At 45.3% G+C, this 11,373-nt stretch overlaps 1 protein-coding gene across 1 annotated transcript in view; it reads right to left on the bottom strand.

Annotated features, from left to right (window-relative positions):
• Positions 1 to 11,373, bottom strand: part of LOC104280827 (inositol 1,4,5-trisphosphate receptor type 1-like) — a gene marked incomplete at its 5' end in the record, with an annotated part of 44,438 nt that overhangs the window by 13,148 nt on the left and 19,917 nt on the right. The window contains 7 exons of the mRNA XM_009878604.1: positions 3,528 to 3,688; positions 4,404 to 4,569; positions 5,847 to 5,986; positions 7,560 to 7,661; positions 9,020 to 9,215; positions 10,250 to 10,414; positions 11,252 to 11,373. Coding sequence (XP_009876906.1) covers positions 3,528 to 3,688; positions 4,404 to 4,569; positions 5,847 to 5,986; positions 7,560 to 7,661; positions 9,020 to 9,215; positions 10,250 to 10,414; positions 11,252 to 11,373 — 1,052 coding nt within the window. The remainder of the gene's footprint in view (positions 1 to 3,527; positions 3,689 to 4,403; positions 4,570 to 5,846; positions 5,987 to 7,559; positions 7,662 to 9,019; positions 9,216 to 10,249; positions 10,415 to 11,251) is intronic.

Raw genomic sequence — 11,373 nt, 5'->3', positions numbered from 1 at the left:
CGTGGGGGAGCGCGCCTGCCACAGTCACTGCAGGCAAATGCAGAAAACGCAAGAAGAAATTCTCAAGACAGGCTGGGGAGATAAGACATTTAAATGAACTAATCTGCAGGGAGTTGCACGGAGTTCACATGAGTCATTTGGGTGTGGATGTCAACGTCTGGCCAACACGATAAGTGGATCCCCCCCCACCTCCCACACGCTCGGCGTTATTCAGACATCACCTGATCTTCTCTGGCGACTACGGAGCCACCCAACAGCTGAACCCTGTTCCTGGGAAACACGGGAGGCACTGGGCGACCAGCTCGGCAGCACCATTAGCATGCTTCCCAGATAAACGTTTTGCAAAAAGCACGGATCCGTCTCGAAGCCTCCCTGTCTGAAGTGCCGTGATTGAGCCCGACGAGCACAAGTCAGGCTTTATCAACACCACGAATTAGCAACCATCTCTAGGTGCTTCCACACATCCTACAGTACCCCCTGTGCTATTAAACAGACCCGAGGAGGTAGCTCGAGAACGCGTTCCAAAGGCAAGCTGCTTCACGGCAAGCTTCTGCCTCCCATCTCCTGAAACCCAGGAGGTTATCGACCCGCTGAGGACCTCAGGACAGCCCCTGAGTCACGGCAGCGGCTCAGGCATGTACTCGAGCTCAGCTCCTACATCAAACACAACCAGCAATCCCGTTTTTCCCCGCTCTGCGTTGCTCCAGCAAAGATTCTGAAGATATCCCAAGTTTTACATCATGTATCGCAGCAGGCACGTGCTCACCTTCACGCTGAAAGCAAATGTTATCCCTGTTTAGAGGGGGAAAAGGCGGTGACGAGTTGCAGGGTTCCCACCAAAAGTCTGTACTTGGCCCTGCAAGTACATGACCCCCTGCCCCGGGCGCCGCAAACACGGGACAGCTTCAACAAACCCCACCTGAGACCCCAAGCACCCAGAGAGGTCAGAAAAATGTTACGGGAGCTATCGTTACAGATCAGCACGATCAGTCTGGAATATTAGATTTCATTTTCACAGATCACTGGGATTCTTCCATTGTTATTTCGACCAACCTCCCAACGGTCAAAACACTTCCAAAACCTTAACCGTTGACTTCTCTCTGCATGCTGGGCTTGAACTTAATGAGCTTCTACCCATGAAGAAATACAAAATGCACTACAGAGCTGTAGTTAATCATTGATTTTTTGAGGCTACAATTTCTTTTTATGCTGGGACAGATTCCTGCAGGCTACGAGATGAATTCTACGGGCAAGATTCAGCTCTGCCAACTCCCGTGCAGTGGATACCCTCAAAACTGCCTTTCTACACACAGTATTTTTAGATAAGAAAACATCAAAATTCAAGATCACTCTTAAGGCTTCTGAATATTCACTAACCAGCATAAGTGAAATTGTCCAGGATTCTTTTGATACACGGTGCTTAAAATATCTTTAAAGCACTGTACAAGCAACACTGGATGCAATTCACAAGCTGATGGTGAATATAATTTTAGTGTCCTAAATTTTTTTTTTGTACGTGTGTTTTTTTTTTTCTTAATGTTCTCCAGTGTTGGAACAACCCACAAATACTAAATGGCAGAGGCATGGGTTTTTTAAAATTATATATATATTTTTTTTCTTCTTTTAAACTGCTACCAAAAGGCAGAAATCCAAGAGTTATTCTAAAGATATTCTCTTGGGAGTCAGAGCAAAGGTGAAGCACGTTTCAGGTGCATTCCCTCATCACAGTATGCTCTGGAGCACATGATGTTTCCTACTCTCAACTAATAAAAATGGGTATAAACCAGAGCTGAACCATGGTACCACCTCACAGCCCACGGAGAAGACGTGCCCCATCTTCGTCACTATCGAAGATGTTAGACTGCCACCTTCAGTCTGAAAACGTGGGGAGAAAATCCCTTTTAAATCTAATCATGACAGGAGGAGGTTTTCCAGGAGACTCCGGGAGCTGCAGACATTTAAGCAACTGCAGGTCCCCATTCAAAATCAAGCATCACCTCCAAGAGGTGAATCTCAGTATCTGTGGAACCATGGACGTGTCGAAGGATTTCCTTCCGCTCGTCCAAGATTCACAGGATGAAGACAGAGGCTCCAGTAAAAGACAAACCATGCCTCAAGCCGCTCCTTGATACGCCTCAGGGAGAAAAAAAACCTGATTTCCAACTCTTACAGGGGTACTTAAAACAGGTCTGGTAGATAAATATATTTGTCGTGTTTTACGCTCAGATTCCCATTTTTAATGTTAAAGGGCGATGGAAAGAAATTGCTTCTGATTTTCTCAGTGCGAACGTTGCCAGATCAGTCCGATGGAATACATCGACTGCTAAACGCTGCCGGAGCGATGCCAGGTCGTGGCAGCCCACCGATGGGCAAAACCAAATTTACTTCCCCTTGCACGGCTCGTACAGTGATGCCACACCTTCAACAGAACCGCGGTGAGACCCTGCTGTTAGTTCTCGCTTTAAAACCGGCTCATAAAATGCAAAAACCCCACCAACTACAAGACACACTCCAAACCTCTACCTAACAGCACACAGTTATATAAAATTGCATCTGCATGAGACACTCGGTCTGTGCATAATTTATCTATATTCCCATTCAGCACGGAGTAATTAGCACTTGCTGACTCGTCTATGAATGGGAATTCTCATAAAAGTTCTCCAGTTTTTGCATTTATTGCAAACATATCAGTGACTGGCTTGTGATTCTTATCTAATTTGAGCTGCTCATCTGTAATAATAACCTGTTAACAGATTGTTTGTTAACTACAAACTTTTTTTGTAAAAAAAAATACTTTTAACACGACACAAAATCGTCTTTCGGGTTCTAAAGAGTACAGTGCTTCCCCCGAAGTAATGCTTGCTGCAGTGAGACGAATAAAAGCAGCAAAACTAATCAGCCAGACTCGAAAGCAGCAGTGATGTACTCGGTTATCTCACTGTGCTAATCCTCTATCAGGTGACTGCTCACAAGATTTCTTTAAGCCCTCATTACCGAGGCAGAAATCCAGAACTAGGACACACACTTTAGTGACCCCAAAGTAACGGGTTTAACCTCTCGGTGGGATTTACGTGCTGACCGGGCCATGACAAATTGCCCACTTTGAGGTGGGTTGTACCTCTGCAGCCAAAAAAAGCTGCAGAGCAAGAAAAGTATTCTGCTATTTATTCCTCTGAAGGCAAATAAAGGAGTAACTACTTGCAATGTTACAAATCAGAAACAGCTTCTGCTAACCAGCCAGAAGACACGCAAATTGGTAATTGGGGTTTAGGATCTAATTCCAGGAGCTCTCAACCTGCAGCTTGGCAGAGACGAGGCTTTTAATTCTCTCATTAAAAGGCCTTATGATTGAATAGATGTTCATTTTAGGCTTTTGTTTTTAGTCACAAGCAAAAACTATACAACAACAAATCCTACAGGCCAGTAGGACTGTATTTACCAAATATGCCAGTAGACTGGTATAATCTAGAGAGGCAAAAAAAAAAGAAGTAAAAAAACCAAAAAAAACCCCAAAACTCCAAACTCACCTTGATCATTTCTGCCACGTAACTTTCTGGTCCTGTATATTCCGTTGAATCTTTTACTTTCACCAACACAATAAAGCACAAATAATGCCACATGTTGTGCTCTTCTTTAATGTGCTCTTCAAACGTGACCGTCTTGTTGTCAAATTTGTCTCTTTCCAAACCTACGAGAGTGACACATAGAGAACCCTTTGTGTTTACAAACTGGTACTCTGAAAAGGAGGTCTAAGAACAAAACTTGTTTCTACTGCACTTCTTAAGAGCCACAGTTCTTAACCAGATGCTGAATAATGGGGAAAAACTCTACCAAACGGTCACAGTGCAGCGAGAAGAGGGAAGGAGGCACGACAAGTACATGCATTACACAGAGGAGCAGATTTCTGGTTAAAATAACCCAAGGTAGCTACCTCGTATGCAATCAGTCTGTCAGGTTTCATAATGCATCTCCTATTTTTAGGCAAAGTGATACCAAAACTCAACGTTTGCCTCGCCGCAAACTTCCAAAGGTTACTTCTGTCAGTCTGCGTGTTCCGCAACTTGCGCAGGACCGTGGCATTTAACCACCGCGGCCTCAGAGGCTCGGCTGCTTAATTCCCAATCTAAGGATGGGAAAAAGCTTTCACCGGCACCACTCAACACTCTGCAGCCCTGGAGAAAACGACTGTTTATAAAAATCTCTCCCATTCCAAGAGGGTAAACTGAGCGTACGCCCCCCATCGGTTCCTGCTGCCAAGCTCCTACACGCGTGGTCCCCGAGAATATCAACTAGCTGAGGAATGCAAGGTAGGAAGAGCCAGTAATTCCAGACTCCTTTTTCCCAAGTTTGCAGCTCCCTCTGAGAGAGCAAACCCTTATGTTTAAGTGTGGTTCTACGCTTACCACAAATGAAGCAAGTGGTTTTCAAAATTTCTTCTTTCTTCTGTTTCTCGCTCCTTAGATCGGCAAAAGTGTCAATGATCACGCCAAAGATCAGGTTGAGGACAATGATGATGACCATGAAGAAGAACAACAGATCATATATCACTCTAGCAGCGAAGAGAGGTTCCTGCAAGATACGGATTTTAATTATGAACAACGCAAATACGTGCACATCCCACCTTCCCCGTGCCTTTCGCAGCTCAGCCACAGAGTTCGCTGCCCCACAACCCCTCCCTTTAGAGTCTCCATTTCTGATGCTCTCCGGTCATAACTTAAACTCAAAACATCAAGCGAAACTAAAATGCAAGATCAGTGAAAAGGCAAATTAGTCAGCTGCCAGAGTGTGATCGCTACAGAGTTGCTCCTCCTGCTGACTGTGCCCGAGTCTGTTCTCTTACGCTCACCGAAAGTTGTTCTCTCCTCACCTCCACCCCAGATACCCCCACCCAAATGACATCCTTATATTGATCTGGTATATCAATATAGTACCAGTGTTGACCATAAAGTCTTTGACTGGAATTTGACAGCGTTCGTTCCATTTATGGAACGAACATTAAGTTGGGCTTCCCAGTATCCATTTCCTATTTATTGTAGGTCTGAATATCTGAATGCCCAACCCCCATTTCCAGAACCATCCTGTCCCTTGGGTGCCCAAGTTTCATTAAAAATTGCATAACTTGTAATGCACTGTAAGCTGAAAATTAGAACACACGTGGAAATTGCAGGCAACATGGACAAGCATTTGCTCTGACCAACACTGCTCCTTCGGCCCCTTAACGGGATTTTGGGGAATGCCCAGAGGGAGGACAGCCTGAGGCTCAGATGGGCACAAGGGGCTGAAGCAGCAGCTCTAGAGGCACCTTTGGGTATCACGAAAACTTTCTGCTGCTTTGACTGGCCCTTCGGCTGACGGCTGCTCCAAACCACATCCTTCCTCCTTCCCACAGCCCCAGCTCCAGCCCATCTTGGTCCCCGTCCTCTCCTCTATTCCCCGTTTCACACACCCAACCTTTCCCTAGGGATGCTCCCACACAAACTCGCGCCTCGAGCACCCGGATTCTGCCACCTCAGTCTGCTTTTTTGCTGGCCTGTACTTATCTTATTTCTTCAGCTCCTGACTTCCCAAAGCACGGGGCTGTCGGCTACACCATTTCTGTTTCTTTGGGCCCCGTTTCGGACAGCCCTGAGGCTAAGAAAGCTTTAAAAAAAAAGGATGGGCAGAAGCTTGTTTGAAGTGGCTGCCGGTTGATCTGATACTATTGAGATTTAACAAGAGAGAAAGCGTCATCCCTCCTAGTCTCCTGCATCTGTTGGAAGGGAGCGTCGACACGTTTTCCCCAGCAGAGCTAGATCCCCAGCCATACACGGCTATCGCCCGCCCGCCCCCATTCAGTGATAATTTACCTCCTTGGATGGTTTCCTGAGCACATCACCTACTCCACCCCCACTCCTGAGCCCGTGACTCAGTACAGTAACAATGCACATCAGCAACGTCTCGCACGTATGCTCTTTATTCTCTTCCTCCGTTTCTTCAGCCACCAGTTCTATTAACACAGCAAGCAAAGACACGTTGCAAAGGCAAGATCAGTTTTAAATCATTCTTTCTCCCCTCTCTGCTCTCTCCCTCCCCGCTTTGCAAAACCCCTTTGTCAGATTTCCAACCTCCTGAGCTCTTGCAAAGCACCGACCATCCTCGGCTCCATCCTGCCCTCCTCTCCCCATCAGCAGAGTTTTCTTTTGTGCCTGAACTGCTGTCTTTGACTCGGTTCAATATCTCTTTCCATTTCTGTTAGCATGCATAGCTCGGATCACCAGATGCCTGTTTATACAGAATCGTAGCTTTTTGACAGCTCCGAGGACAAAGTGTTGCCTCTTACACTCTCCCTTGGTGCCTGACAGATTGCACAGCCTTTGGGCTGCACTCAAAATGGCAACTTCGACTCGGATTTTTCAAATGGCTAAAATATCACGGCTTACGGAAACAGCGTTCGACTAAAAAAGTATCGCACTTTTTTTGACCCTCTCTTCGTTTGGCTCAAGCCTCCAACGTCAGTTGCAGAACTGCTAGAATTAATTACCTAATCTCGTACGCTCTCTCTCCCCGTAACGCATTAAAAGTCTCACGACTTCCAGTTCATCCTGAAAACGCTGAGGAGCAGATCCCACCTGCCCTCGGCCCAAATCCCCCTGCAATCCCGAAACAGCCCCCTGGGACGCTAGAGAAATGGCCAAAGATTTGGGCATCGTTAATACCCTTGGCCACGTAACACCCTGATACCAGGTCGATTATTTATGACATAGAAACATCTCTGGAGTTTTCTGCAGCCGGAGCGGCACGCTCCTCCGAGAGCTGAATAAACCAGCTATTCTGGTCTCAGCGTTGAATCTTGGTTTATCAAAGAGGACACTTGAGCAAAACAGAGCCATCCCCTCTCGCGAGGACGGGCTCGCGGCCATCGGTGACCTTGGAAGCATTCGGCCACGTCACAGCTCCACTTGTGAAAAGAAATAGGGATGTTTTGTCTGGCTTTCGCAGCCAGCATCGTAAATCTCCCAGAAGTAAATTACATTTTCCAGAAAATAAAACTGAAATATTTCAATATTAAATCTGAGGCTACAAGTAATATCTCACATGTGCTTTTTTTGATCTCAGCCTACCCTGTCTTACTTAATCCATTGAGCACTTCCTGCCACGATATTTCCTCAGTTAACCAGACAGAATAATGCTGACAATAAATGATGTTCTGCTCCATATTTCACCCTCTGAGATCACATTTAATAGCCTAACATTTTAAAATAATAAACTCTGCAAAGAGGTAAACTGCATCGCTTCCTTCTCCAATTGATAAGGCAGAAAATTAAAGAATATGACTGTTTTATCCAAGTATGGTTTAGTTCTAAGTTTCTCTAGCTTAATCACTTCATGCAACAAATGTTATTTATGCTGTTGGCCTAAATTAATCCCTTTCCAAGTCAGACGGTCTCACGATAGCTTTGTTCCCGAATTTATTACATAGGATTTAAAAAGGAATTATTGTTTTCTTAATTTAAGGTGCTTAACGCGAAGAAGTGTGACAGCTCAGGGTGGGAGTTCTGAATTCAACAGCAGATACTTACGGTCTGAAGGAATGATTGAAGAACAGTTGTCACTGCTACCTGCTTTGCATACATCTGAATAAAGAAACTCCCCGGTCATGGTCTCCCCTGGTTCCGTGCGATCTAAAAACAGAAGGTGATGAATCAAATGGTGAGTTTAACGCTTTTTGTAGGTTTTGCAAGATTACTTCTCAGATATTCAAGTACCTCATCCTATTCAGTCTGCAATTACCAGCACATTTAAAATAGTACATTACCCTAGAGCTGAGAAGAGCACAAAACTTCTACCAATTCAGGGATTTTAAATTGAAAATTTTTTCTTATTTCTACGAATTAAAGACCAAAGTTGTGCATTTATTTTGCGTCAGCTCCAAAGCTGAAGGAGTAACTGAAATTGTTCCGAAATTACTACGTTCTGGTGCACAGTGAATTCTGAAGGTGCCTTGAAAACTTCCCTTTCAATGCTTTCCAAGTATCAAAAAAACCCCTACTGCCACACAGTAATAAGTCTTTGGCATTTCTCCAGCTGCGTGAAAACGTGAAATAATAGGGTCAGTGAGGTTTGGGTCTCTCACAGGGTTGGCAGTAAAATTAGAAAAAAACCTGTGGAATGTCAAATAATACTTGTCGGAATAGCTCAACTGTCAGAGAAGAAAAAACACAACAAAGACAGAACAAGACAAACCCCAAACCGCTCCTCTAATAAATTTCATTGCTCTGCTTCTCACCCAGTAAGTTAGTAGCTTGATGCTGCAGCATGGAAAAAAACCAAACCAAACACAACCCCAATTTTTAACTCAAAATAAATAACGGAGAAGTCTGCTACAAGCTTAAACTGCATCAAGTGTTTGAGGGAGGTTAATACAGTCCGTAAAACTATGAGCAAACCAGGATTGGAGAGAGAAACCTCTACTTCACAGAACATCTTCCTGATGCCCCTCATTTATATTCGGTGCCTGTTATTTCAGATAAAGTATTAATTTTTGTTACGCTGAAACTGAACCCCGCCATTAAAAGCCAGGGTAAGCATTCAAGGTCTGGCAAACGGACTGAATTCTCCCGGTGCAGAGCCTTCTCCACGCTGGCCTGCCGAAAGTCTGCTTGTAATTCAGCTGGGGGAGGGAGTAGGTGTCGCTGAATTAGATAATCTCAACTGTTTCAGCAAGCAGCGAGGGGAGAAATCTCAACCGAGTGCAGAACAGCCCAAGCTCTATCTCCAGGGGTTCCTCCTCCCCGACCTTCTTTATTCTGCAGCAGACTGCGGCATTTTGTAAAAACCGTTTGCCCCCATTGGTCTGATTGGGTTTTAAACGTGGGTTTTTTACTGTTTGTAAAGTTTTCTCTGCAAGAAAGAAATTCTCAAACTGGTGAGGCAACCAGCATATCTCGCAAAAGGCGCAAGACGCCTCAGCGCGCCCCGGGGAGCAAGAACCCATTATTTTCTTCAACGCAAACCATCCAGACGAGTTGCTGGCACCAACCTGGCAACGAGGTTTCATTGGGGAGCTTGTCTACTTCCAGGATAAAGTCATCTTTGAAGAAGAGGTACCCCACTATGGAGAACAGGTAGACCAAGATGAGGGCGAGCACGGCGGTCAGGATGATGGAGCGCCCGTTGCGAGTGACGCTCTTGATGACGTTGAGCAAGGTCTCTTCTCGGTACACCAGGTCAAAGAGCTGGAGGTGGGCAACAACAAAAGCAAAGGCTGTTTCTCACACGTTACTACCGACACCGGGTCTGTGACAACTCACCAGCACAGCCCAGGCAGGTTGCTGGCTGGCCGTGAGAGAACTGCTTAAACTGGACCTACATAAATACAGAAAATCACCAATTCAGGTAGCAGGGGATGTAGCAAGCATCAAACAAAGCGACAAAAATAGAGCGTTCTGAATGAGATTTAAGGTTTGCTTTAGAAGTGACACATTTTCTCCACCAACACTAGATAGACTCCCTCAGTTCTTATTCTTAGAAGTATTGTGCTGTGCAAGATGAATTCCACCCCAAACAGAAAAAAAAAAAAACCACGTATGCCAGGCGGCGGTGTCAGTCGTGTGAGGTCTGGAGTCTAGCTATGGAGACACTCCAAAGTTAACCAGCCACTCCAAACAGCTCAATAACTACGTCATCGTTATTGACAACACCAACCTAAAGACTGTGAGCCTCTTACTCACAGCATGGTAACTCCAAAAGTGCCTACTTCTCCAGCTAGCATTTCTATGGCTAGATTTTTCCTTGTTTTCTTTTTTTCTTTGCCCTATCATTTAAGAGTTTCTATGACCTTGAGAAGGCTTAAACCTTCACCAGGCATCAATATTGCTTGTTTTATTATCTTGGGTGGCAGAGCAGGGTCACAAGCAACACAGCTAACCTTAGAGAACCTACGCCTCGGAAAACCAAGGACTAACACACATAGGGAAATGCTAAATGCCTTGGTTGCAACTGCGTCCACATCTACTGTAATGAGCAATTTTAACTAAATTTAACCTTAAATCACCTTGGAGAATACACTTAAGAACAAATATAGTCTCTGCCACTCTCTGCAAACCGGGTAGCCTCCCAAGCAAAACCTCCAGCTGTCCAAGGACTGCCTGTACAAGTGTCCCAGAAGGAAACCAGAAAGCGAGCGGCGTACGACACACCTAGATATGCTTGAGATGGGACTTCACAGACATACAGAGAAAAAATTTCCGAGGGCAAAGCAAATACCTACCAACAAACTGTAAAAGAATTCATGTACGAAGAGCCCCAGCGCACAAATCAGCAGGTACAGCAGGTGATAAAGAAACTCTACGTCCATGATCATCGCCTTGTAGCCTCTAGTGAAGGTTCCACAGTTACCCACAAAACTCATCAGGAAAATGATTTTATTACAAACCTAAAGGAGAGATGAACCATAAATTAGTTACAATACATGGCTTTTGAGAAGAAAAAAAAAGGCAATTTTTCAAAGCTGGAGGTCAAGTTGGCTCCATGTTGGTATCAACAACCGTGCTGAATTCCACGGCAGCATTTTCTGTGTCCATCAAAACCTGCTTTCTCTTGTGTTTCCTGCACAGCTCAGGCAGTGAGCCAAAACCAAAACTGCACGTGTCTAATAAAACGCGTGCACCGACTCCTGTCTCCAGCTTGCTGTCGAAGGGCATCAAGACCAAAACTTTAGGAAGAAAATAAAAAAGCCCCCCAGTGAGAGAGGTAAAACTTCCTAAACAAAATCAATCAATCAATCAATCCACCTGTGTTTGAAGGGTGGCATCTTCTCGCGTGCTCAGTCCACGCGTTACCACAGGAAAACTGCTCAGTGTCAGCTTTTTGGCTGGCAGGTAGACTGCAGCCAGGCGTTTGGGAAATGCATTGTTTATTCGGTCTTACACAACCCCCGAAATACCGTCGCTTAGTCACCCAACGGCAGACAGTGCGGGCAAATAACTGAGCGCTTCGGGGTCACAGAGACTTCTTCGCATTTCTGGCTGGGGTGGGAGCCGTTTCTAGACTGGCAAAACTGAGTGAAACCTCTGAGGTCTCCAGTCTGAGCAACCAGGATTAAATGAACAGCAAAGCACTTCTGCTAGAAACAGTCCAAAGAGGGAATCACTCCTCCCACCAGCTCCACCGCAACGCCCTGGGCTATTTTTCCCTGACACCTTCACGAGCAGATAAAAAACCTTTACATAAAGACATGAGAGAACTTCAAAAAAGCCCACTTGATACTTACGTTGAACGCACCCAGAAGAAATAAAGTCGGCTGTAAACCAACCGAAAATATTAGCCGTAATATCGTGGAAGCGATTAAGGCTCGGATGCCGTGAGGCTTCGGGAGAGGGAAAACGATGGCCC

The sequence above is a fragment of the Apaloderma vittatum genome, unplaced genomic scaffold (assembly GCF_000703405.1).
Source record: "Apaloderma vittatum isolate BGI_N311 unplaced genomic scaffold, ASM70340v1 scaffold20801, whole genome shotgun sequence".
Lineage (NCBI taxonomy): Eukaryota > Metazoa > Chordata > Aves > Trogoniformes > Trogonidae > Apaloderma > Apaloderma vittatum.
The sequence above is the reverse complement of the archived record's forward strand: the minus strand, read 5'-3'. Positions and strand labels throughout refer to the sequence as shown.